The 27,021-nt window shown below is 45.8% G+C and overlaps 2 protein-coding genes across 2 annotated transcripts; both read right to left on the bottom strand.

Annotated features, from left to right (window-relative positions):
- Nucleotides 1-16,147: 16,147 nt before the first annotated feature.
- Nucleotides 16,148-17,148, bottom strand: LOC109756056 (photosynthetic NDH subunit of lumenal location 3, chloroplastic). Its single transcript, XM_020314922.4, has 2 exons — nucleotides 16,771-17,148; nucleotides 16,148-16,671 (listed from the first exon to the last, which is right to left on the bottom strand). Exons 1-2 carry the CDS (start codon nucleotides 17,081-17,083, stop codon nucleotides 16,277-16,279), a joined length of 708 nt encoding a protein of 235 aa, XP_020170511.1. The 5' UTR covers nucleotides 17,084-17,148; the 3' UTR covers nucleotides 16,148-16,276.
- A 1,367-nt stretch (nucleotides 17,149-18,515) lies between these two features.
- LOC109756053 (uncharacterized) lies at nucleotides 18,516-22,284 on the bottom strand. Its single transcript, XM_020314918.4, has 4 exons — nucleotides 22,078-22,284; nucleotides 20,239-20,865; nucleotides 19,642-19,817; nucleotides 18,516-19,548 (listed from the first exon to the last, which is right to left on the bottom strand). Exons 1-4 carry the CDS (start codon nucleotides 22,080-22,082, stop codon nucleotides 18,947-18,949), a joined length of 1,410 nt encoding a protein of 469 aa, XP_020170507.1. The 5' UTR covers nucleotides 22,083-22,284; the 3' UTR covers nucleotides 18,516-18,946.
- Between the last annotated feature and the right edge of the window lie 4,737 nt (nucleotides 22,285-27,021).

Below are 27,021 nucleotides of genomic sequence, written 5' to 3'. Positions count from 1 at the left end.
CATGAATGGATCAATGTTTGAGCATGATGGGCTAGGGATAACTTATTTTAGTGTTGATATTTTGAAAGACATGGTTGCTTATTGATATGCTTGAGTATCTAAATTATTAGGTCAAAACTAGACTATTGCTTTGAATCACACAAAAGTCCAAATGTCCATGCTATAAAGAAAAGAATATGATATGACATGATAAACAGCACTCCACATCAAATTTTTTGTTTTTATCACTTACCTACTCGAGGACGAGTAGGAGTTAAGCTTGGGGATGCTGATACGTCTCCAACGTATCTATAATTTTTTATTGTTCCATGCTGTTTTATTATCAATATTGGATGTTTTATAATCATTTTATATCCTTTTTTGGTACTAACCTATTGACATAGTGCCAAGTGCAAGTTGCTGTTTTTTTGCATGTTTTTTACATCGCAGGAAATCAATATCAGACGGAGTCCAAATGCAACGAAACTTCACGGAGATTTTTTATGGACCAGAAGGAAGATATTGGGCTCTGGTTGCACCTGGGGGGAGTCCCGGGGAGGGGAAAACCCACCAGGGCGTGCAAGGAGGCCCAGGCGCGCCCTGGTGGGTTGTGCCCACCTCGGGTGCCCTCCAGACCGCCTCTTTGCTCTATAAATACCCCAAAAATACCAGAACCCTAGGGGAGTCGACAAAATATTCATCCAGCCGCCACAGAGTCCAGAACCACCAGATCCAATCTAGACACCATCTCGGATGGGGTTCCCCACCTCCATTGGTGCCTCTCCGATGATGCGTGAGTAGTTCTTTGTAGACCTTCGGGTCCGTAGTTAGTAGCTAGATGGCTTCCTCTCTCTCGCTGAATTCTCAATACAATGGTCTCTTGGAGATCCATATGATGTAACTCTTTTTGCGGTGTGTTTTTTGGGATCTGATGAACTTTGAGTTTATGATCAGTCATATCTCTTTATATCCATGAAAGTTATTTGAGTTTCTTTGATCTCTTATAGCCTCGTATTTCTTCTCCGATATTTGGGTTTTGTTTGGCCAACTTGATCTATTTATCTTGCAATGGGAAGAGGTGCCCGGTAGTGGGTTCGATCTTACGATGCTTGATCCCAGTGACAGAAAGGGAAACAACACGTATGTATCATTGCTACTAAGGATAAAACGATGGGGTCTATCTCGACATAGATAGATCTTGTCTACATCATGTCATTGTTCTTATTGCATTACTCCGTTTTTCCATGAACTTAATACACTAGATGCATGCTGGATAGCGGTTGATGTGTGGAGTAATAGTAGTAGATGCAGGCAGGACTCGGTCTACTAATCTTGGACGTGATGCCTATGTAATGATCATTGCCTAGATAACGTCATAATTATTTGAGGTTGTATCAATTGCCCAACATTAATTTGTTTACCCACTATTTGCTATCTTTCTCGAGAGAAGCCACTAGTGAAATCTATGGCCCCGGGTCTTCTTTCTCATAAATTTGCTTTGCGATCTAATTTATTTGCACTTTTTATTCAGATCTATTAAACCAAAAATCCAAAAATACTTTGCTGCACTTTATTTTATTGCGATCTATTATTTCAATCTATTACAACTTTCTCCCGTCAACACGCAATTTCTGGCGCTGTTACCCGAAAGGGATTGACAACCCCTTTAACACGTCGGGTTGCGAGGTGTTGTTATTTGTGTGCAGGGGCTGTTTACGTTGTGTTGCTTGGTTCTCCTACTGGTTCGATAACCTTGGTTTCATTTCTGAGGGAAATACCTACCGCCGCTATGTTGCATCATCCCTTCCTCTTTGGGGAAATACCAATGTAGCTTCAAGCGACATCAATGAGGTTGATGTAGTCGAACGTCTTCACGATCCAACCGATCCAAGTGCCGAACGTACGGCACCTCCGTGTTCAGCACACGTTCAGCTGGATGACGTCCCTCGAACTCTTGATCCAGTAGAGTGTCGAGGGACAGTTCAGTCAGCACAACGGCGTGACGGTGTTGGTGATGTGATCCGCGCAGGGCTTCGCCTAAGCACTACGACGCTATGACCGGAGGAGTAAACTGTGGAGGGGGCACCGCACACGGCTAAGAGAACAATTGATGTGCCCCCTGCCCACGTATATAAAGGAGGGGAGGAGAGAGGCCGGCAGCCAGGAGGGGCGCGCCATGGGAGGAGTCCTACTTGGACTCCTAGTCCAAGTAGGATTTGCCCCCCCCCCTTTACCTTTCTCCACTGGAGGGAAAGGAAGGAGAGGGAGAGGGAAAGGGAAAGGTAAAGGGGGGCGCCACCCCCTCCCCCTAGTCCAATTCGATCTTTATCGGTCAAACTGCATAACAACATACGTCATTCCCTTTGTCATCGGTATGTTACTTGGCCGAGATTCGATCGTTGGTATCATCATACCTAGTTCAATCTCATTACTGTCAAGTCTCTTTACTCATTACATAATGCATCATCCCGCAACTAACTCATTAGTCACATTACTTGCAAGGCTTATAGTGATGTGCATTACCGAGAGAGCCCAGAGATACCTCTCCGATACACGGAGTGACAAATCCTAATCTTGATCTATGCCAACCCAACAAACACCTTCGGAGAGACCTGTAGAGCATCTTTATAATCACCCATTTACGTTGTGACGTTTGATAGCACACAAGGTGTTCCTCCGGTATTCAGGAGTTGCATAATCTCATAGTCAGAGGAACATGTATAAGTCATGAAGAAAGCAATAGCAATAAAACTAAACGATCATTACGCAAAGCTAACGGATGGGTCTTGTCCATCACAACATCCTCTAATGATGTGACCCCGTTTATCAAATGACAACATGTGTCTATGGTCAGGAAACATAACCATCTTTGATCAACGAGCTAGTCAAGTAGAGGCATACTAGGGACACTCTGTTTTGTCTATGTATTCACACATGTACTAAGTTTCCGGTTAATACCATTCTAGCATCGATAATAAACATTTATCCTGATATAAGGAAATATAAATAACAATTTTATTATTGCCTCTAGGGCATATTTCCTTCAGTCTCCCACTTGCACTAGAGTCAATAATCTAGATTACATAGTAATGATTCTAACACCCATGGAGTCTTGGTGCTGATCATGTTTTGCTCGTGGAAGAGCCTTAGTCAACGGGTCTGCAACATTCAGATCCATATGTATTTTGCAAATCTCTATGTCTCCCTCCTTGTCTTGATTGCGGATGGAATTGAAGCGTCTCTTGATGTGTTTGGTTCTCTTGTGAACTTTGGATTCCTTCGCCAAGGAAATTGCTCCAGTATTGTCACGAAAGATTTTCATTGGACCCGATGCACTAGGTATTACACCTAGATCGGATATGAACTCCTTCATCCAGACTCCTTAATTTGTTGCTTCCGAAGTAGCTATGTACTCCGCTTCACACGTAGATCCCGCCACGACGCTCTGCTTGGAACTGCACCAACTAACAGCTCCACCATTCAATATAAATACGTATCCGGTTTGTGACTTATAGTCATCCGGATCAGTGTCAAAGCTTGCATCGACGTAACCATTTACGACAAGCTCTTTGTCACCTCCATAAACGAGAAACATATCCTTAGTCCTTTTCAGGTATTTCAGGATGTTCTTGACCGCTGTCCAGTGATCCACTCCTGGATTACTTTGGTACCTCCCTGCTAAACTTATAGCAAGGCACACAGCAGGTCTGGTACACAACATTGCATACATGATAGAACCTATGGCTGAGGCATAGGGAATGACTTTCATTTTCTCTCTATCTTCTGCAGTGGTCGGGCATTGAGTCTGTCTCAACTTCACACCTTGTAACACAGGCAAGAACCCTTTCTTTGACTGATCCATTTTGAACTTCTTCAAAACTTTATGAAGGTATGTGCTTTGTGAAATCCAATTAAGCGTCTTGATCTATCTCTATAGATCTTGATGCCCAATATATAAGCAGCTTCATAGAGGTCTTTCATTGAAAAACTCTTATTCAAGTATCCTTTTATGCTATCCAAAAATTTTGTATCATTTCCGGTCAGCAATATGTCATCCACATATAATATTAGAAATGCTACAGAGCTCCCACTCACTTTCTTGCAAATACAGGCTTCTCCAAAAGCCTGTATAAAACCATATGCTTTGATCACACTATCAAAGCATATATTCCAACTCCGAGAGGCTTGCACCAGTCCATAAATGGATCGCTGGAGCTTGCACACTTTGTTAGCACCTTTAGGGTCGACAAAACCTTCTGGTTGCATCATATACAACTCTTCTTTAAGAAATCCATTAAGGAATGCAGTTTTGACATCCATTTTCCAAATTTCATAATCATAAAATGCGACAATTGCTAACATGATTCGGACAGACTTAAGCATCTCTACGGGTGAGAAGGTCTCATCGTAGTCAAATCTTTGAACTTGTCGAAAACCTTTCGCAACAAGTCGAGCTTTGTAGACAGTAACATTACCGTCAGCGTCAGTCTTCTTCTTGAAGATCCATTTATTCTCTATGGCTTGCCGATCATCGGGCAAGTCAACCAAAGTGCACACTTAGTTCTCATACATGGATCCCATCTCAGATTTCATGGCCTCAAGCCATTTCGTGGAATCTGGGCTCATCATCGCTTCCTCATAGTTCGTAGGTTCATCATGGTCTAGTAACATGACCTCCAGAACAGGATTACCGTACCACTCTGGTGTGTAATGTACTCTGGTTGACCTACGAGGTTCGGTAGTAACTTGATCCGAAGTGTCATGATCATCATCATTAACTTCCTCACTAATTGGTGTAGGCATCACTGGAACTGATTTCTGTGATGAACTACTCTCCAATTTGGGAGAAGGTACAATTATCTCATCAAGTTCTACTTTCCTCCCACTCACTTCTTTCGACAGAAACTCCTTCTCTAGAAAGGATCCATTCTTCGCAACGAATATCTTGCCTTCGGATCTGTGATAGAAGGTGTACCCAACTGTCTCCTTTGGGTATCCTATGAAGACGCATTTCTGCGATTTGGGTTCGAGCTTATCAAGTTGAAGCCTTTTCACATAAGCATCGCAGCCCCAAACTTTAAGAAACGACAGCTTAGGTTTCTTGCCAAACCACAGTTCATAAGGTGTCGTCTCAACGGATTTAGATGTGCCCTATTTAACGTGAATGCAGCCGTCTCTAAAGCATAACCCCAAAACGATAGTGGTAAATCGGTAAGAGACATCATAGATCGCACCATATCTAATAAAGTACGGTTACGATGTTCGGACACACCATTACGCTGTGGTGTTCCAGGTGGCTTGAGTTGTGAAACTATTCCACATTGTTTCAAATGAAGACCAAACTCATAACTCAAATATTCACCTCCACGATGAGATCGTAGAAACTTTATTTTCTTGTTACGATGATTTTCTACTTCACTCTGAAATTCTTTGAACTTTTCAAATGTTCCAGACTTATGTTTCATCAAGTAGATATACCCATATCTGCTCAAATCATCTGTGAAGGTAAGAAAATAACGATACCCACCACGAACCTCAACACTCATCGGGCCGCATACATCTGTATGTATTATTTCCAATAAGTCAGTTGCTCGCTCCATTGTTGCGGAGAACGGAGTCTTAGTCATCTTGCCCATGAGGCATGGTTCGCAAACATCAAGTGGTTCATAATCAAGTGATTCCAAAAGCCCATCAGCATGGAGTTTCTTCATGCGCTTTACACCAATATGACCTAAATGGCAGTGCCACAAATAAGTTGCCCTATCATTATTAACTTTGCATCTTTTGGCTTCAATATTATGAATATGTGTGTCACTACAATCGAGATTCAACAAAAATAGACCACTCATCAAGGGTGCATGACCATAAAATATATTACTCATATAAATAGAACAACCATTATTCTCCGATTTAAATGAATAACCGTCTCGCATCAAACAAAATCCAAATATAATGTTCATGCTCAACGTTGGCACCAAATAACAATTATTCAGGTCTAAAACTAATTCCGAAGGTAGATGTAGAGGTAGCTTGCCGACGGCGATCACATCGACTTTGGAACCATTTCCCACGCGCATTGTCACCTCGTCCTTAGCCAATCTTTGTTTAATCCGTAGCCCATGTTTCGAGTTGCAAATATGAGCAACAGAACCAGTATCAAATACCCAGGCGCTACTACGAGCATTAGTAAGGTACACATCAATAACATGTATATCAAATATACCTTTCACTTTGCCATCCTTCTTATCCGCCAAATACTTGGGGCAGTTCCGCTTCCAGTGACCAGTCCCTTTGCAGTAGAAGCACTCAGTTTCAGGCTTAGGTCCAGACTTGGGCTTCTTCCCTTGAGCAGCAACTGCTTGCTGTTCTTCTTGAAGTTCCCCTTCTTCCCTTTGCCTTTTTTCTTGAAACTAGTGGTCTTGTTAACCATCAACACTTGATGCTCCTTCTTGATTTCTACCTCCGCAACTTTTAGCATTGCGAGGAGCTCGGGAATTGTCTTTTGCATCCCTTGCATATTATAGTTCATCACGAAGCCTTTATAACTTGGTGGCAGTGATTGAAGAACTCTGTCAATGACACTATCATCAGGAAGATTAACTCCCAGCTGAGTCAAGTGGTTATGGTACCCAGACATTCTGAGTATGTGTTCACTGACAGAACTATTCTCCTCCATCTTGCAGCTATAGAACTTGTTGGAGACTTCATATCTCTCAACTCGGGCATTTGCTTGAAATACTAACTTCAACTCCCGGAACATCTCATATGCTCCATAATGTTCAAAACGTCTTTGAAGTACCGATTTTAAGCCGTAAAGCATGGCACACTGAACTATCGAGTAGTCATCAGCTTTGTTCTTCCAGCCGTTCATAACGTCCGGAGTTGCTCCTGCAGCGGGCCTTGCACCTAGCGGTGATTCTAGGACGTAATTCTTCTATGCAGCAATGAGGATAATCCTCAAGTTACGGACCCAGTCCGTGTAGTTTCTACCATCATCTTTCAACTTAGCTTTCTCTAGGAACGCATTAAAATTCAAGGGAATGGTAGCACGGGCCATTGATCTACAACAACATAGATATGCAAACTATCAGGTACTAAGTTCATGATAAATTAAAGTTCAATTAATCATATTACTTAAGAACTCCCACTTAGATAGACATCCCTCTAGTCATCTAAATGAACGTGATCCATATCAACTAAACCATGTCCGATCATCACGTGAGATGGAGTAGTTTTCAATGGTGAACATCTCTATGTTGATCATATCTACTATATGATTCATGTTCGACCTTTCGGTCTCAGTGTTCCGAGGCCATATCTGCAGATGCTAGGCACGTCAAGTTTAACCCGAGTATTCTGCACGTGCAAAACTGGCTTGCACCCGTTGTATGTGAACGTAGAGCTTATCACACCCGATCATCACGTGGTGTCTCGGCACGACGAACTGTAGCAACGGTGCATACTCAGGGAGAACACTTATACCTTGAAATTAGTGAGGGGTCATCTTATAATGCTACCGCCGTACTAAGCAAAATAAGATGCATAAAAGATAAACATCACATGCAATCAAAATATGTGCCATCATCATCTTGTGCCTTTGATCTCCATCTCCAAAGCACCGTCATGATCTCCATCGTCACCGGCTTGACACCTCGATCTCCATCGTAGCGTCGTTGTCGTCTCGCCAACTATTGCTTCTACAACTATCGCTACCGCATAGTGATAAAGTAAAGCAATTACATGGCCATTGCATTTCATACAATAAAGCGACAACCATAAGGCTCCTGCCAGTTGCCGATAACTTTTACAAAACATGATCATCTCATACAATAACGTATATCACATCATGTCTTGACCATATCACATCACAACATGCCCTGCAAAAACAAGTTAGACGTCCTCTACTTTGTTGTTGCAAGTTTTATGTGGCTGCTACGGGCTTCTAGCAAGAACCGTTCTTACCTAAGCATCAAAACCACAATGATTTTTCGTCAAGTGTGCTGTTTTAACCTTCAACAAGGACCAACCGTAGTCAAACTCGATTCAACTAAAGTTGAAGAAACATACACCCGCCAGCCACCTGTGTGCGAAGCATGTCGGTAGAACCAGTCTCATGAACGCGGTCATGTAATGTCGGTTTGGGCCGCTTCATCCAACAATACCGTCGAATCAAAGTAAGACGTTGGTGGTAAGCAGTATGACTATTATCGCCCACAACTCTTTGTGTTCTACTCGTGCATATCATCTACGCATAGACCTGGCTCGGATGCCACTGTGGGGGAACGTAGCATGCAATTTCAAAAAATTCCTACGCTCACGCAAGATCTATCTAGGAAATGCATAGCAACGAGAGGGGGAGAGTGTATCCACGTACCCTCGTAGAACGAAAGCGGAAGCGGTGGGTTAACGCGGTTGATGTAGTCGAACGTCTTCACGATCCAACCGATCCAAGTACCGAACGTTCGACACCTCCATGTTCAGCACACGTTCAGCTCGATGACGTCCCTCGAACTCTTGATCCAGTAGAGGGTTGAGGGAGAGTTCCGTCAGCACAACGGCGTGGTGACGGTGTTGGTGATGTGATCCGCGCAGGACTTCGCCTAAGCACTACGACGCTATGACCGGAGGAGTAAACTGTGGAGGGGGCACCGCACACGGCTAAGAGAACAATTGATGTGCCTTTGGGGTGCCCCCAGCCCACGTATGTAAAGGAGGGGAGGAGAGAGGCTGGCGGCCAGGAGGGGCGCGCCATGGGGGGAGTCCTACTTGGACTCCTAGTCCAAGTAGGATTCGCCTCCCCCTTTTCCTTTCTCCACCGGAGGGAAAGGAAGGAGAGGGAGAGGGAAAGGAAAAGGGGGGCGCCGCCCCCTCCCCCTAGTCCAATTCGGGCTGCCATGGGGGGCGGCCACCCCTTGCGGCCCTCCTCTCTCTCCACTAAGGCCCAATATTTCCCCCGGGGGTTCCGGTAACCCCTCGGTACTCCGGTAAAGTACCCGAATCACTCGGAACCATTCCAATGTCCGAATGTAACCTTCCAATATATGAATATTTACCTCTCGACCATTTCGAGACTCCTCGTCATGTCCGTGATCTCATCCGGGACTCCGAACAAACTTCGATCACCAAAACACATAACTCATAAAACAAATCGTCATCGAACGTTAAGCGTGCGGACCCTACGGGTTCGAGAACTATGCAGACATGACCGAGACACATCTCCGATCAATAACCAATAGCAGAACCTGGATGCTCATATTGGCTCCTACATATTCTACGAAGATCTTTATCGGTCAAACCGCATAACAACATACGTCATTCCCTTTGTCATCGATATGTTACTTGCCCGAGATTCGATCGTCGGTATCATCATACCTAGTTCAATCTCGTTACCGGCAAGTCTCTTTACTCGTTCCGTAATGCATCATCCCACAACTAACTCATTAGTCACATTGCTTGCAAGGCTTATAGTGATGTGCATTACCGAGAGGGCCCAGAGATACCTCTCCGATACACGGAGTGACAAATCCTAATCTTGATCTATGCCAACCCAACAAACACCTTCGGAGACACCTGTAGAGCATCTTTATAATCACCCAGTTACGTTGTGACGTTTGATAGCACACAAGGTGTTCCTCCGGTATTCGGGAGTCATGAAGAAAGCAGTAGCAATAAAATTAAACGATCATTATGCTAAGCTAACGGATGGGTCTTTTCCATCACATCATTCTCTAATAATGTGATCCCATTTATCAAATGACAACACATGTCCATGGTCAGGAAACATAACCATCTTTGATCAACGAGCTAGTCAAGTAGAGGCATACTAGAGACACTCTGTTTTGTCTATGTATTCACACATGTACTAAGTTTCCGGTTAATACAATTCTAGCATGAATAATAAACATTTATCATGATATAAGGAAATATAAATAACAACTTTATTATTGCCTCTAGGGCATATTTCCTTCAGATTTTACCTCCACGAGAGAGTCTCGCCGGCAACCGCAGAGACCCTTCGATTAATGGGGAATTTCTACTGGAGCTATGAAAGGGGAAAGCTAGGGTTTGATAAGCAGATACATTGGATGCCCTCTCTCGCACGCAGCCGGGGCTCATATAGACGTTTGTCAGTTAAACGCCTTGTGGTCTCGATTCAGCCGTTGATCTCCTCTTCCTTCATCCGAGCCGTCCGATGACAGTTAACTATAGGCCAACCGATACGCTACAGATAACTGAATTTAGGTGACACTTGGGTTCAGTCTTCAGGTGGCTGACACCCTCCCGGCGCAAAACTCCAGCGGCCAGCGAACACCGTTCCTCCCAGCTCCGCGGCTCGCACCACGAAATTACATACCGTAAATCCTTGTCCAGCTGGGTGCGCCCTCGGGGAGGACGGTTCGAGTCCGCCTAGTCCTCTGAATCACACTCCACGCCGGCAAGGGCCGAGAACCGGCTCCGCGCTGCCGCCACCTCCGTCCCGGGGCGCGACCATAGGGGCGGGCAAGCAAGCGCTGCCCTCGGGCCTTGCCGCACCAGCACCCAGCCGGCGCCGACTCCCGTCGCCCGCTCGACGCCATCCGAGTCGCCATTCCAATCGCCAGGACGTACACGTAACGTTAGCTGGGAGGCATCAGTTCCTAATCACGTGCAGATGTCGACGGAAGATGTATTGCAGATATAGCAGATCAAAGTCACTGGATACAGTTCATGGCGATGGATACGTATAGGAGGAACTGAAATTACACGCAGTGAAACAGAGTTAACTGAAGTTTACAACAGTTAAACTTCAGTTAACTGTAGCCGTTGTTACCCCGAAAAAGAAGAACATTTCAGTTAACTGAACCGGTTCGCGCCTTGATACTTGTATAAGAATTTCTTCAGGTATGTTCAGAGACGGGAAGTTCAGAGAACTAGTATAAGAATTTGCAATGATGATCACTTGTAAAATGTAAGCTTAAGCTGAATAATCAGTAGCAAGGAAGCTCACTCATTTGGTTGAACTGAAACTGAACCAGTCCAACACTTGAGGCAAAATTGAACAAGGAAACAAGCACAAGTCTGTATCTAAACAAGCACAAGCATAGAGGTGTTGATGTTTCATAGCTGGAGCGCCTCCTAGCCGCCCGTCTCCCAGGTTGCTGTCGAATTCTTCAGAGAAGGCGTTGATTTCTTCAGGTGTGTTCAGAGACATGTAGTAAAGAGAACTAGTGTCCTGACAACTGAAACTAAATTCTTCGAGCACTCGTTCGGTTTAACTGAAATTAAACCAGCCGAGGCAAAACCAAAGCATTCACAGCCTTAATTATTCTCCATGCTGAATCACTTATGAACGACAAGCATATGCAGCACTGAATCTGTTATATATATTGGCCATATCATATTACTAGAATTTACAATAATCATCACTCATAAGCTTACACCAGAACAGTAGCAACTAAACTCTGATTACTCATTTGGTTGAACCAAAAGTCAAACACTTGAGGCAAAACTAAAGCGTCAGGAAACCAAAGCATCCACAGCCTATTCTACACGCCAAATCATTTACCGACGATAAAAGCGTCAGGAAGATATAAAAGGACTGATAAAATCTGTTATATGTAGTATTGGCCAGAAAGATAAAAGCGTAAACTGGACACTTAAACAGTAGGAACTAAACTCTAAGTACTCATTTGGTTGAACTGAAAGTAAATGAATCAAACACAAAGAGCCAAAAATCCGTTAAAATAAGGTAGGCAAAACAAAAGCGTCAGAAAAGAGCCAAAGATTAAGGAATCAGACTGAACACTGACCTGAATGCCATCGATCCACGGCAAGTATATATTAAGTTTCATCTACTAAGTGGCAAGGAATCCAGTCCTACAAGTATATATATAGTTTCGTCGATCTACAGCAAGTTTATAGTTTCGTCGATGGATCTACTCAAGTTTATAGTTTCATCAATCTACAGCAAGTCTCGCACATGGGCTGCCTGCAATAACGATATCCGCAATAACGGCATCCACTTGGTCGCGGGGCGTGGCGGGGGTAGAGCGTGATCAATGGCCGCTGCTGATCAATGGCAATACCGTGAGCCTGAGCCTGAGCCTGAGCCTTCTGAACCAGAGCCTGCTCCTGAGCCTGAGCCTGAGCCTGCTGAGCCAGAGCCAGAGCCTGAGGCTCAGCCTGAGCCATAGCCTGATAAGCCCGATCCTTCAGAGCCTGAGCCTCAGCCCGAGCCTGAGCCTGAGCCGCACTGGCATTGGCGATCTGCATGCGAGCCCTGTAGACCTCCCTGTTGTAGCGAGCCCTGTGGTAGCAAGCCTCGCAGATGGGCAGCCAGTCCCAAAGCGTCCCCGCGGCATTGTTGCAAACAACGCACCATGGGCTCATTGCAGACTGTGCCGGTGCCGGCGCCAGCTGCAAAGATAGAGCCGAGAAGAAATCTCAATGAGTTCACTTCACGGCACGTCGATGAATCGTGAGTTCGTGACTAATATAGTGCATCGTAAACTGAATCGAAATTACCCCGTCGGAACTGGCGATCTGGTTCTGGCCGCCGGAGAAGAAAACGTAGCCGCTCGGCACGTCGATGCCGAAGAAGGGCGCACTCCCGCCGGCTGCAACGCAAGAATCACACAGCAGAAATCCAACTCCGGCGTCAGTGAAGACGAACCAAGGAACGCACGGGCCACTGGGCCAGAGCCCAGAGAGAGAGAGAGAATTTCTTGGGAGGGAACGCACCTTGATCGCCCGGCGGCTGCGGGAGCAACCTCATCGCCAGAGCGAAGTCCCCGTGATCCCACCCGCCGGCGCGACCGATAGCTGTAAGAAACGAATGTATCGACCCGGCGCCGCGACCCACAACTGCAAGAAACCGCTAGCTGTTAGTATAGTACAATCCGGCCGGCACCAACGCAAGAACCGAGCACGATGCTTTGCTTGGGCACCCAACCCACCTGTGGTGGCAAGATATTGGTGCAGATGCTGCAGAGGCCTGTCCCAGCTGAAGATTTTGCTGTGGCAAGCATCGCACAGGGGCAGCGGGGTTCCCACCCGTGTACCTTGCAGAGTCGTCGCGGTCCAGAGCCCTGCTGTGGGCGTTTTGCAAATAGTGCACTCCCGTACCGGTCCAGTCGGATGGGCTGCCGCCGTGGAAGCCTCCCCGGTGTAGGCTACAAAAGAATTACGTGCACAGTAGAATAGAGACCAAGAAATCAATGTCGGACGTCAACGAACCATGAACCGCACGAACCAGAGACACAGAATTTGGCGCTTTTCTTGGGAGGGGAACGCACCTGGATTATTGCCCAGAGTCGGCTGGAGCATCGCCGCCGGTGGCCTCGAATACATCTGAGAGAATCCCCCGTGCCCGTGAGCTGCAACAAACCAAGGCTTAATCTCACAGATGTTATTAGAATACAAGAAGCCTTATTCTCCACCGGCTGCAACAGAGAGAATTACGCAACAGAAACCAAGAAATACAACTCCGGCCGGCGTCAATGATGAACCGGAGAGAAAGAGTTTTGCGCAACAGAAATCAAGAATGGGTTGGGAGGGAGGGAACACACCAAACTGAGAGAATCCCCCGTACCCCGCCCCTGACCCACCCCCGCCGCCACCGAACTGTGGGTTGGCGATCTGGTTCTGGCCGCCGAAGGGCGCACTCCCACGGGCTGCAACCACAATTACACAACAGAAACCAAGAAATCCAACTCCGGCGTCAGTCAAGAACCAAGAACCTTACGGATAAGCAGAGAGAAAGAATTTTGTCATTAATCTTGGGAGGGGAGAGAACGCACCTTGATTGCTCAGCCCCGACCCGCCCCCGCCACCGGGAGCTGCAAGAAACAAAGGCATCGGATCGGATGTTACAATCCAAGAAGCGGGCATCAACGCAAGAACCAAGGACGCCGGTTTCTTGGGCACCTACCTCCACTGAACTGGTAAGAGACGCCGGGTGGAAGCTCCTGCTGAGTCCCGCCGCCGCCGGCAGTCTCCGTCCGCCCTGAAGTCCGCGACGAAGTACCGGCAGTGTCGTCGACGGCTTCAGTCTCCGTCCTCGCTGCACCCTGACGCCGCCGCTGCCATGGATTATAGCGGGCGTCGGCTTTCCCCTTCCCCTTGTCCGCCATCTCGCCCAAGAACCGCTGGCGCACGGGCACGGCGCACTACGTACCCCAGGTGAAGAAGAGAGGGAGAGGGCGGATGGGAGAGGAGGAAGGCGAGGCGAGGCGAGGGAGGCTAGCTATATAGTCGACGACAGCAGAGGAGAGCGTCTCCCGTCCCGCTGCAACCGATCGAAGCAGAGAGATTCCTTCTGCGGTTGGTCGTCGGTTGGTTTTGGAGGGAACAACACGGGCGGGAGGAAGGAAGAGCCTCAGAAACGGGCCTAATGCAATTCTGATAGCCCAACCAACGGCCCAAATCAATAGCCGGGGCCAGGCCGATGCTATCCAATTTTATCATTTTCTTTCTTGGAATTCTAGAGAAACTATTCCGTTATTTGGAGTACCAATTAAGTTTCAGCGTTCCATTCCAAAAAAAACAGTGTTCCAAATGAAAATAAATGGCACTGGATTTTTTTAATCTATTTGTCAGACTGCTCAGAAAATGAAACTACCAATACGCGTTTGTATAGCCCGCATGGTTGTGGCATCGGTCGACTGGCCCTTGTTCTCTGGCAGGTTGTGTCGGGACTCCTTGTTCGGGCAGGCGGTTATTGTAGGATTAATCCAGGTTAATGGCCTCTCATGACTTGCATTAGTGCACGTCTCTGAAATGTATGTCATTAGTACTCCCTCTGTTCCCAAATATAAGTCTTTTTAGAGATTTCAACAAGTGACTACATACGGAGCAAAATGAGTGAATCTACACTCTAAAGTATGTCTATATACATATGTATATTGTAGTCCATTTGAAACCTCTAAAAAGACTTATATTTAGGAACGGAGGGAGTACATGATATGAGAAAAATATTTTGCAAATTTTTTGGTGGTTTAGCACTGGTTTAAAGAAAAAACTAGATATTAGGTGATGCTATATCGGGAAACTCCATGAGCATTGGCCTTTTGAATCCTCTTGGAAACAAATTAGGGGTGGCATGGGCATCCTCAAGCTTGTATCTCTTGCTCTCCTGCACTTCTTACTCTTGATATCAATGGTTCCCCTAGATACAAAAATTTTCATCAAAAAAACATAGGGCCTTTGGTTTGGAGGATTCTAACTCGAGAATAGGGAAAACACATGAACATGAATAGGAATGCATGCACAAAACAGAGAATTGATGAACTTGGGTGTTTAGTTCACATGGATTGGAAAAACATAAGAATCCTACTAAACATATTCAAATCAATGTCAACCACATGAAATCGTATAGTTAGAATGCTATTATGCCACTATGCATCTTGGTCTCGTTCTTCATGTATAGGAATTTGAAAAGGAGATCCAAGTGGATGTTAGAATTCCTACTTTTTTTCCCTTTGAAACTAAGATTAAAGGAAAAGTTCCTCTATTTTTCAATAGCCCCATTTCTTTGAACTGAAGGCATGAATAGTGCCAAAAAAATCTAGGTTTTCCTCTTCTTTTCCTATATTGGGAGTTTTAGTAATATCTAGTTACAACTAAAGGTGAGGTGACACTAGTCAAAACCAAATTGATGCAAACTTCAAATCCTGTTCACATTTCTTCAAATATATAATAGTATGGTTAGGTTGAAATTTCAAGGTGCAATCTTTGATTGGTCATTTATTAATTATTTCTGAGCTAATAAAATTTAACTTTTAATGTCTTTTGTTACCAAAACTCTCTTGAGAAATACTCCCAAACTACACTGACCCTGAGCAGGTTTATTTATTTATCTACACAGTGCATTTAGTACAATATGTCCTCTCTAAATGTACAAAAAAGGAGATCATCGTCTGTATTTTCCATCTGTCTGAAGAAGGTGGTCATCTGTCTTTACTGAAGAAGGTGGTTTGTATTCGTGTACTTTACATCTATCTGAAGAAGGTGGTCATCTGTATTAACTGAAGAAGGTGGTCTGTATTCGTGTACTTTACATCTACCTGAAGAAGGTGAAACCATCTTCAAGCCCAAACTGAATGAACTCTAACTGGTTAACGAACGCTGCAACTAGAGCAAGAAACTGTTAAAAAAAACCGCGGAGCATTCACATAATTACTCTGACTAATTGCTGGGAAGAAGCATTCCATTCTGTGATATTTCTCAGTATCACCAAATGTACATAGAATTTTGGGTTGTTGTCTCGGAGAAAATTAAAGAAGCGTTTGTCCTAGCGAGCTAGCTAGCTAGCTAAAAGCTAGGCCATTCTTGTCATGACTTCCTGCAGGATGAGCTTGGTATCAGCGTAGCAGGACCCGATGTCGGCGTCGTCCTTGGTGGTGACGGCGGCCTGCAGCTTCTCGAAGCTGTCGAAGAGGCGGTTGGCGAGGCCGAGGAGCGGCGGCCTGGCGTCGGGGTCGGCTGCGGTGATGAGCTTGTCGAAGTCGTAGTAGATGAAGGTGGCCTTGAGGCGGAGGTACTTGTTGACGTAGTTGGAGGCCTCCTTGCCGAGCAGGTCCTCCAGCGCCAGCAGGTCGAAGGCGGAGCTGCGTATCCGGTAGGCGTGCGCCGCGAAGCTCGGCCCGATGTCGGCCATGTAGATGCCATTCTTCACGAAGGACCGCGTCCCCGACTCGCCATTGTTGATCTCCTCTGCGCCGGTTCAGCAGTTGAGCAATTGAAACTTTGATACTAGGAACGGTTGCATCATGACAATGATCGTGGTGCTATAGTAGGGTGGCGTGTACGTACTGTTGCGGATCTTGGGCACCGGCAAGGGGAACTCGGTGAGCCACCAGCCGTTGTTGGCCGGCTCCGGGTCCTCGTCGGCGTCAGCGGTGGCGCGGGCGGGCGCGGTGTGGAGCACAGGCACAACGGAGGTGGCGAGGCCGATGCCAAGGCGGAGGCAAGCTGAACGCCTGCCCGTGCCCGACGGCTCGGAGGCGTGGCATGCCACCGCTCTTGGCCTCGGCCTCGGTGACGCGCCGGCGCCACCGCTGGTGGCGGTGGGGGCGGCCTGCTGGAAGCTTGAGAGGTAGGCGCTTGCCATGTGCGCCGTGGGCATGGGACTGGATGAAAGACGAGTGGTGTGCGTTACAAAAGGATGAGGAACAGAGCTCTGAAAAGAAATGATTATCCTATTTTTTTTCAGAGGTTGTATTTTTACCAAAACTTTCGTGAGAAATACCCCACAAACTACACTGACCTGGGCATGTTTAGGTAGGATAATAAGAGCATCTCTAGCAGACCAAGTGGTCAAACCCTTATAATTTTTACGTTTTACAGTTTTGGTCGAAAAAAGTGTCTAGAACAGAAACTGTAAAAGTGGTCCAACCCGTAAAAATTTTAAGGGCCACCGAAAAGGCACACCCGAAACCCTTATGTTTGGAGATTGGAATGCCGAACCTAGGGGGCCCCGTATACCGGTCAAACCTTGTCGGAGCATACACACCGCTGCGGTGTTTGCCGGAATCCGCCCTAAACTCGCTGGAATTCATCACCGCACACCGGGAAAGGCCGCTAGACACTGCAATCGATCGCCGCCGGTTTGAATTGGACGAGCTCGACATCGCCGTGGCCTCCCATGACCTCAGCCTGGCCGCTGGAATCATCCCGGCGCGGCAAGCAAAGGGGCACGGCTCGGCTGGCAATAGAGCAAGGCGCGGACGGCGGAGGCGACGGGGCGTGGCTAGGCGTGGCCGGCGTGGTGATGGGGCGCGGCCGGCGGGCGACGGGGCGTGGCCGACGGGGTTGGGCGCGTCCGACGTGGCCGGCTGGGGGAAGGGGCGGCAGCGGCCGGACTGGAGGAAGGAGCTCTTTATCCCAGTTTTACAGTACCTGTTCGGCTGTAGCTAAAATGAACCTTTAAAATGCATTTTTTTTTTGACCCATATCCCAGTTTTACTGATTGCGGTTTTAAGGGGTCTGCAAGAGATGCTCTAAAAGGAGATGGTTGCCATTTCTTCATCTACAATTTATTCTCTCTAATTCTACAGTTCATCTGCCTGAAGGTGTACTTCTTTTCATGTGTCTGAAGGTGTACTTCTCATCTGTCTGAAGTACAGAATGCAGCAAAACATGTTGTAAAGTTGTCCTACCATTTCTTTATCTACAATTTATTCTCTCTAATTCTACAGTTCATCTGCCTGAAGTACAGAATGCAGCAAAACATGTTTTAAAGTTGTCCAGTTTATTCTTAAAAATACTAGTATGAATTTGGTCCTGCATGCCTTCAAGATTTAGTTCATGGCCTGATATTCTACATCCTACATTTGTTATGCCGCAACAGTTGTAAGTCAAGCTTCCATCCTTTTTTTCCCATGCAAAGAAAGGTTCATCTTGCAGTTTTCTGTTTGATAAAAGGGTCTCCCATGATTTGTATCAAGAGAAACCATGCTACAAAGTTGTGGTGGATGCATGTTTTGGTTGTCTGAACTCAAAAGATGCACCTTCTGCACAAGAAAACATAATGCCGGAGGCAAATACAAATCCAGTTGTCAGACTGAATGTTCGTTCATCTTGCTTAACCAAGTTCACTAGTTCAGGATCAGGGGCAATGCCCTCTTCATCTAAAAATTCAGTTCAACATTACAGGTGACAAAAGAAAAAGAAATGAAATTCTAGGCGCGTTGGGATTGAACATGACAGCTGCATTTATTTACCTGCACAATGTATTAGTACAATATATATTCTCTCTAATTGACAAAATTAAAATCACCGACTCTACCCGTGTATTTCTTGTCATGTGTCTGAAGGTGTACTCATCTATTTCTTTTCATGTGTCTGAAGGTGTACTTCTCATCTGTCTGAAGAAGGCGAAACCTGTATTCTGTCAACTGCACACCATTTCAACCCCAAACTGAATCAACTAACCGCATCAACGAACACTGCAACTGAAATGACAAACTTGTAAAAAAGCCGCGGAGCATCACATTAGCTCCAGATCCTTGGTGCTGGCCGCCAACCTCGCGTTCTCGCGGTCACGCTTGAACACAAAGTACAGCGGGGTGTAGAACAGGCAGCACAGACCAAACGGAACGATCATCATGGTCAGCAGCCCTCTCGAGAGCGCATACGCCCCTGCCACCGACCCGTCCGCCAGATTCACCGTCTTTGAGTTGTAGCCGTAAACTTTCTCGGTCACCATGCCGACGGCGGGAGCAGCCAGTGAGGAGAACGAGCCCTCGAACGCGCGGTCAAACGCGTAGATCATGGTGCGGTGCTTGGGAGGGACCACCTCCGCGAACATCGGGTTGTTCGCGCAGGTGGCGCACCAGCTTATGGTGAGCCCCATCAGGAACAGCGTGACAGCGTAGCTGTACCAGTAGTCGACCGACTGCGGGATGACCGTGAGGAGGATCCATGTGAAAGGGATGCCCATGAAGGCACTGAACTGAGCACACATGATGCGACCTGAATCCGGGTAGCGTCTTGACACACGGTCTGCGATTACTCCACCAAGAAATGATCCACTCGCGCAGCCGATGGCAAATAGGCTGTTTAACCCCGCCGAGCTTTTGTTATCGAAACCTACGAGGTTTCAAGACTTTGTTAATGTTTAACTCCAGCAAGGAGTTATTGTCAATTCAAATATTGGAAATATCCGTTGGTTTGTACTCGTACCAATTAGCTCAAACCACATTGTGAAGAAAACAACAGCAGTCCATGGCAAGGAGCCGACTATGCCTTGCAAGACGATGATTTGAAATGTCCGCACTTTCATGACAGATCTTGCTGTTATCCATGAATCCTTCCAGATGGACAGTGGAGGGAAAACACTGTTACCAACCAAACGCGACCTGCCATTTACATGAGATAGCAACATTATGCTTTAAGGACAGATACACGTACTGTTACATCGAAAGTTAATGTAGAATCAAGTGGCATCCAACACATCAGCTTAGAAAAAGAAAACAAAGTACACTTCCTCAAAATTCCAGCTCAGCTGGATATTTTAGAGCTGAGAGGAAGTTGAATGAGAAAAGTTGCAAGCATAATGGTTGATATAGTGAAAACAGAAAATAAATGTCAGCACTCAATCACCAACAATACTATACTCCCTCTGTAAAGAAATATAAGAGCGTTTAGATCACTAAAGTAGTTATCTAAACACTCTTATATTTCTTTACGGAGGAAGTACATGATAATTATGCTTCATAATACATTTGTACTATTAAATGCCTATCAAAGAATTTATCTAAAATCCGAAGCAAACCATACCTCTCATGGGTGTCGTCGTCACCCAAATTGCCTGGAGACGTTTTTCTAGGATCAACGGTGTAAAAGTAAACAAGAAGCCCAATCAACAAGCTTGCAAATGCGACCACAATAAATGCAAACCGCCATCCAGGGAATCCCCAATAATCCCTTCCAGCCATAACTGTTGCCACAATACTTCCTCCTATACCACCTATTGAGCCAATGAGGCTCAACAAACCAAATCCGGCGCCACGGGTGCCCTCTCTGTAGCTATCAGCAATGAAGGACTGAAGTGATGGTATGACAATGGCAAGTCCAACACCATTTACACCTCTCCAGAATGCAACCTGCTGAAAATACTGGCTGACACCAACGGCCCCTGTTGATAGAGCCCAGAAGACAGTTCCGACCGCAAGAATAGTGGGGCGATCATACTGAAGAGCAAGGACACCTGCCAAGGGAGATGCTATGGACTTCAGAAAGTTCATTATAAACGTAAGGTACCCCAGATCAGTAGGACCAGCATCGAAGGCGGCACTGACTTCCTTGTAAACAGCGGGGAGGAGATTCTCATCAGCCCGCTCCATTATGGAAGCCAGGTTGATGAGGATAAGGGAGATGGAGAATCCATATATCATCTTTTTTCCCCTGAAAGAAGGCAAAATAATTAGGTAAACATTCCATATCCACACAGCAGAGTAAACATGTTTCAATCTACTATTCACATCAGTAAAATTAAACTTAAATTCACTCCTTAAGTCCTTAGCAAGGATCTATAGGGTGTCTCACATGTGCACAGTATGCTTCGAGGCGTGGCCAATGGGTGCAAAAGATCTAGAATGAAACGGTTGTAATGAATGAATACTGAGCTATGCTCCAAAAAGTTAATTGCATTCACACCACATAGGAATTGTAGACATAATACCTAGAAGAGTTCCTGTTTTTCATGCTTCAAACTGTATGCATAATGTTTGGTGAATGCCACTATAAATTGGAAGGGTGTGATGAGGAAACATTCAAAGATTTCCACATAAAACTGCAAAGTAGAGTATTTGAACTGCTATACTAGTTGGTTTAAACGAATGAAGTGTCTCCCCTGGAACTGAAACTTAGGACCTAGCACTATTAGTTAACAGGCCAATCCATCTAAAACAAAGCTATATATGCCCATCGCATGATGCTTAACGTGATCTCACAGGGGGTACCAAGAGTCTGCCGTGGTGGTTGTCATGAGATCCTCGCTTTCAGGCTACATCAGAATCCCAAAAGGGAAGAGGGTGACAATGGAAGACGAAGAATATCCCTGTTTCACTCAAGGATCTGAGAACCGGACCGACAACGATAACGTTCCTCCGTCTCACTTGAATCTCTAGCACTCTACAAGTGCAGGGAGCTGACCGCAGCCTCACAGATACTACCGCCAGATTCGTGTGGCTTGCACTTAGTGGAGCAGGCAACCAGACCACACGGCTAAGGTCAACGGGATCGAGCTTGCGGCTGGCGTCCCTGGATCAGATTCGGCCCAGCCATCAATCAAAATGGCATTCCCCAAACGCACATCTGAGTCCACCTGAATGCATTGCCCAGATACACATCTACACATCTGCTTTTAGCGGATACAGAGCCTGATCCACTAATTAATCCTGCCTCATTCGACCGGGTAACGCATAGAATCAGTGAAGAATCCCCTATCTTGGCCTAATTAACTCGAGGCGGGAACCAAATGAACGCCACTAACGCGTACAGCTGGTGTATAAGAGAGAAAAGAAATCCCCATTGGCCTGACGAAGCTATCTATGCGGCAGTGCTGGAATCGAAGGGAGAGGAGAGGAAGCAGCGCGTGTGGAGCCAGGAGCTTACCTCATGCTGGAGGAGCGGAAGGCCAAGGCCTCGCCCGGTCTGCGCGCCCTGGTAGGCTGGTAGATCCGCGCTTGGGAGGAGAGCCCTCGGTTTCTTGCTTCGCTCCCCGGGTGTTTTGCCCCGGATTGTGGATGGAAAATCGGAGCAAGCAACGACTAACGACGAGGGGCAGGACAGGAAACTGTCGGCCTGCGTGCGTGGGCGCGGCCAATGGAAGGAGCGGTGACGAGGTGGCCTGCTTCCCGGGTCTTGCGTCCCCGTCACCTCCAGTCTTGCCAGTAATACCCTTGTCTCAAGGATTGTCTACGCTCAAGATGTCTATAAAGTTGTCGCCTCCGGAAAAATAGGATCGCAGGAGGCGACCAAGGGAGGCGACGAGAATTCCCTTGCGCGCCGCCGGTGACCCGCCGGTTCCCTCTCTCTCCATCGGCCGCTCCGGCGGCGGGAGGGAGGGGGAACCTCGGGTCTGTTCGCTAGGTGGGTGTGTGTGGTAGGGTTAGGGTTGAGGGAGACGCCGCCGAGGCCGTTGCGGTGGTGTCGTGTCGGAATAAGTTTCTCCGGGCTCTGTTGACGGTCAGGCGAGGCTTTTGCCTTCGTCTAGGAGCCAGCGGGGTTGGGGATTCCCGGATCTTGTCCACGTCGCGGGCTATGGTGGCTGGAGGTCCATCGGCACTGGCCGTTTGGGTCCTCAGATGGGCGATGGATGCAGGGAGACGAAGACCCTTCTTCTTCCTTGTTGGTATGATTTGCTGCTGTTGTTCTTCTCCTTCCTTTGCGCTGATGCTAGTGGGAGATCCTGCTTTGTCCGGGCGGATGGCCCGGCCGCGGTGCTGGACCGGTCGGATGACTCGAGTTCTCTTCCTTCCAGAAGGGACACTTTTCACGGTACTCAAAGCCAAAGATGGCGAGGACTGTTGCAGGTGTGTTGGATTGATGTCCATGCTCTCTCAGCGTTGGTGTCAAGAAAGAAGGAAGCAGCGTGGCGGCAATTGTACTGTGGTCGAAGATGATGACCTGCTTGCGACTGGTTGCAGATCCTTCTGCTGCAGGGGTCTTCTCTCAAAATTCAGGAATGATGACATATGGCTTCGGAGATCTTCTTGTGTTATGATTGTTTTAGGGTACTCTAGGTGTTTATGGTCCTTTGTGTTTGCGCTTCAGTGTGCTTGTAAGGGTCAACTACTTTGTACTGATTCGTGATATGAATGAAAAAAAATCTCAAAAAAAAAAGATGTCTATAAAGTTTAGGATGTGACTAAGGTCCGACTGGTCGCTCAGTAGCCACAGATCCGGACGACCCTTCGATCGGTCCTCCCGCATCCTCCCGCTGTGTTGTTCCTTATCCTCCCGCTTACCCGATTTTCACAGATTTTTTTACTCGTCTGGTTTTATATCAAATTAGTCTAGATATAGCTGAGAAAAAGAAACAGTGTTTAAAAGGGGATTTGAACTTTGGTCTTCTGAGTATCTGAGTAGCTACTACAGCCACTAACCAACTCAACCATCCTTTTTTATTGTCCACAATACATAAACAGGGGTATTTGAACCGGACGCGGAGTTTTGGCTCCCGAGCTTATCTGCACCTACGCTCAGAAAAAAAATCAAAACAAATACTAGAAAAATTCAAAAAAATTCAAATTTTTTTGGGGTGGTAGATAATTTGACGCGTGAGGTCCCTCTAAATTTCAACTTATTTGAGCATCTGAGCAGCTCTCGGCAAAATAGACAAAATCTGGGTCTGTAAAAATGTTTACTGTTCATGCACTGTTCTGATTCGATTTGTCTTTTTGCCGAGAGCTACTCAGATGTTCAAATAAGTTGAAATTTGGTGCGGACTTCACGCGACAAATTATCTATCACACAAAAAAATTGGAATTTTTTGAATTTTTCTAGTATTTATTTTGATTTTTTTTTCTGAGCGGGAGCAGATGAGCCTGGGCACCGAATTGGATATCCGATTTGAACCCTTCTTCTTTCTATCATATTAGCAAAAAAATAGTCTTGATAACTTGGCATAAGCAGCGTGATAACTATGACATGACCATCCTGGTAACTTCAACATACGCCCTGATAACAAATAACATGACAAAGGTTGACTTATCGGGATATATTTCAACAACTTTTCCCCTGGTGAAAATTTACTATGGTGTTTGAGTCTAAGTTATTACCTACGAAAAATACCACTCTTTTTGCACATAACTTATGCATTTTGGTTACCGGGGTATATTTTCAACAACGAAAAATCATCTGATCGAGGTTACCGCGGTGTTTGTATGTAAATTATCAGGTGTGGATGCGTATATTATCATGTTATTTACACAGAAATTATTGGGCGTATGTCTTCAACATTTTTTTCACCTGGTTCAAAGTTATTGTGGTGTTCGTACCTAAGTTATCAGATCTATAATGCTTAAATGATCATGTTATTTACACAGGAATTATCGTGCGTATGTTTTCAACAATTTTTTCACCTAGTTCAAAGTTATTGTGGTGTTCGTACCTAAGTTATCAGATCTATAGTGCTTAAACGATCATGCTATCTACACAGAAATTACCGGGGTATATTTTCAACAACAAAAAGTGTCTGGTCAAGGTTAGCGGGGTGTTTGTATGTAAGTTATCATATGTGAATGCGTATATTATCATGCTATTTACATAAAAATTATCGGGTGTATGTTTTCAATAATTTTTTCACCTGGTTCAAAGTTACCTTGGTATTCGTACATGTTATCAGGTCTACAGTGCTTAAATAATCATGTTATTTACACAGAAGTTATCGGGATGGTTTCAATAACAGAAAAAACGGCTGATAATGTTAGCACGGTGTTTATATGTAAGTTATCATGTGTGGATGCATATATTATCATGATATTTTCACATAAGTTATCGGGTGTATGTTTTCAATAATTTTTACCTGGTCGGAGTTATTGCGGTGTTTGTACCTGAGTTATCAGGTTTACGGTGCTTGAATGATCATGTTATTCACACAGAATTATCGGGGTATGTTTTAACAATAACAAATCATTTGGTCGAGGTTACCACGGTGTTTGCATTTAAATTATGAGATTTGGAAGTGTATATTATCATGATATTTACACATAAGTTATCGGGTATATGTTTTTTATATTTTTTTCATGTAGTCAAAGTTAGCGTTGTGCTTATACCTAAGTTATTAGGTATATCGTGCTTAAATAATCATACTATTTACACAGAAATTACCACGTTTTAGTGAAAAAAAATCTGAGTCAAAGTTCGTGTAGATATGAAAAGCACATTGCCTTTTAGTTCTTCAGTGAGATGGTTGCTTGTTAAATTAACTACTACATCATGCACGGTTCGAACCACTTGGTTGGCAAAAAACTTGTCTGGATTTAATTTTACTGTTCGTTTGGCACCTAGGAGCAGAAACTCCATGTTTAAAAACTGTCTTGCTTATTATTTATGTAGAAGCTGTCCTAGCTCAGTTGGTAGAAGGGCAATGACTTATCTTTGATGGCTCGGGTTCAAATCCCAGGAATGCGTTCTATTTTTTTCTTCCTTTTTGAAAGAGAACAGTTGTTCAAGAGAAAAACGGGACGGGGAAGAGAACTGTGAGAGAAAAACGGGATCGAGAGGAAATACCGGGGATTATGCAGTGCAGGGAGGACTACGTGCGAGAGAAAGACGCGAGGATAAGAAAAAACGGGCGGTTCGCTCGCGAACTATCAGCTAGCGCCGTTCGATCCAGAATAAACGGAATCCATGTCGTGCGGATCTGTTGTAAAATTCCTGCCGGCAGGAAATTAGCTTTTCCGTAAAGTTTAATTTTCATTTTTGAAGAGAATCAGATCTATTATAAAGATTCATCGGAAGTACAAAGCACCTCAAACATAATAAAAATTACACCGAGATCCATGGACCACCGAACGACCATTGCCGCTGCCAGAACGAGTCGTCGACGCGCCGCTGTCGTCGCTCCCATACCGAAGCCGGCCTGACCTTGTCGATGACAACCAAGAAGTCTTCGTGCACGTGCCCCAAAGGACCAGCGTCCTAGAGCCGCAGTCGTCGCCTTTGAATCCTTAAATCGATCTAAAGAACCTGACACAAAATATCGTCGTTGCATACGCATGGCGAGAAACTCTAACCTCGCAGCTCGAAGGTGCTGGCAGGAATCTACGTTGGAGCTCTGTCTAATCCGTACCAACAGACGGACTTGAGAAGGATCGGAGCCCAGAAGACTGACTCGAAGAAGAAGCGTCGTCATCCGTCAAAATGCCGCCCCTGCGAAGGACTAAAACCCTACCTATCTACTAGCAAGAGTCAAGACACCAGGATTCTCCTTCCCGCCACCGGCCTTCGGAGCGGCAGACGAATCCACGGGCTCGCCGGCAGAGATCGAGGGAAGACAGGCTTTCCCAAGTCGCCTTGAGAGAGAGGAAAGAAAAGCCAACCATGCAATTCCGAGACTTAGTTTAGGAGGGGGATCATCTTCTTACGGGCATGCTAGTAAAAGCCGACGAAGATCCGATTGTAGTACGATTCTTCTAGACATCTTTTGTTTGTACAATCATATATCTTGAGACTTTTTCTTTTTTAGGATTTTTCACGTACCATTGACACATGTCAAATTACAACACGGCCCCACGTAAACAATGGAGACAGCGAGAGAGAACGAAGGTCAAGGAACATTTGCGGAGAAATTCCCCACGAAAATGAAACAACACTAAAACCCTATAAATCTCTGCAACCACCGTCCTTACCACTTGTTATTGTCAGAGACCAAAAAGCACCATCGCCTGGATAGGCCCTTGTGAGCCGAAGAAGAGGTTTGCCATCGGCAAGGCCACTGTTATGGTTGCGCATCGTCTGGGGATCATCTGACTGCTCCTCAAAACCTAGGATCCATCACATGTTATCGATATCATCGAGGCAGAATACTGAAACCATCACCAGCCTCTAACC

The sequence above is a fragment of the Aegilops tauschii genome, chromosome 5, assembly GCF_002575655.3.
Source record: "Aegilops tauschii subsp. strangulata cultivar AL8/78 chromosome 5, Aet v6.0, whole genome shotgun sequence".
Classification (NCBI taxonomy): Eukaryota; Viridiplantae; Streptophyta; class Magnoliopsida; order Poales; family Poaceae; genus Aegilops; species Aegilops tauschii.
Note: the sequence above shows the minus strand (reverse complement) of the source record. Positions and strands in the feature narration are given on the sequence as shown.

Coding starts and splice junctions, on each gene's coding strand:
- LOC109756056 (XM_020314922.4), bottom strand. CDS start 17,083: ATGCCCACGGCGCACATGGCAAGCGCCTACCTCTCAAGCTTCCAGCAG. Junction 16,672..16,770: donor GGTGCCCAAGATCCGCAACA/GTACGTACACGC, acceptor GAACCGGCGCAG/AGGAGATCAACAATGGCGAG.
- LOC109756053 (XM_020314918.4), bottom strand. Junction 19,818..20,238: donor GACGACGACACCCATGAGAG/GTATGGTTTGCT, acceptor TGTAAATGGCAG/GTCGCGTTTGGTTGGTAACA. Junction 19,549..19,641: donor AATGTGGTTTGAGCTAATTG/GTACGAGTACAA, acceptor GAAACCTCGTAG/GTTTCGATAACAAAAGCTCG.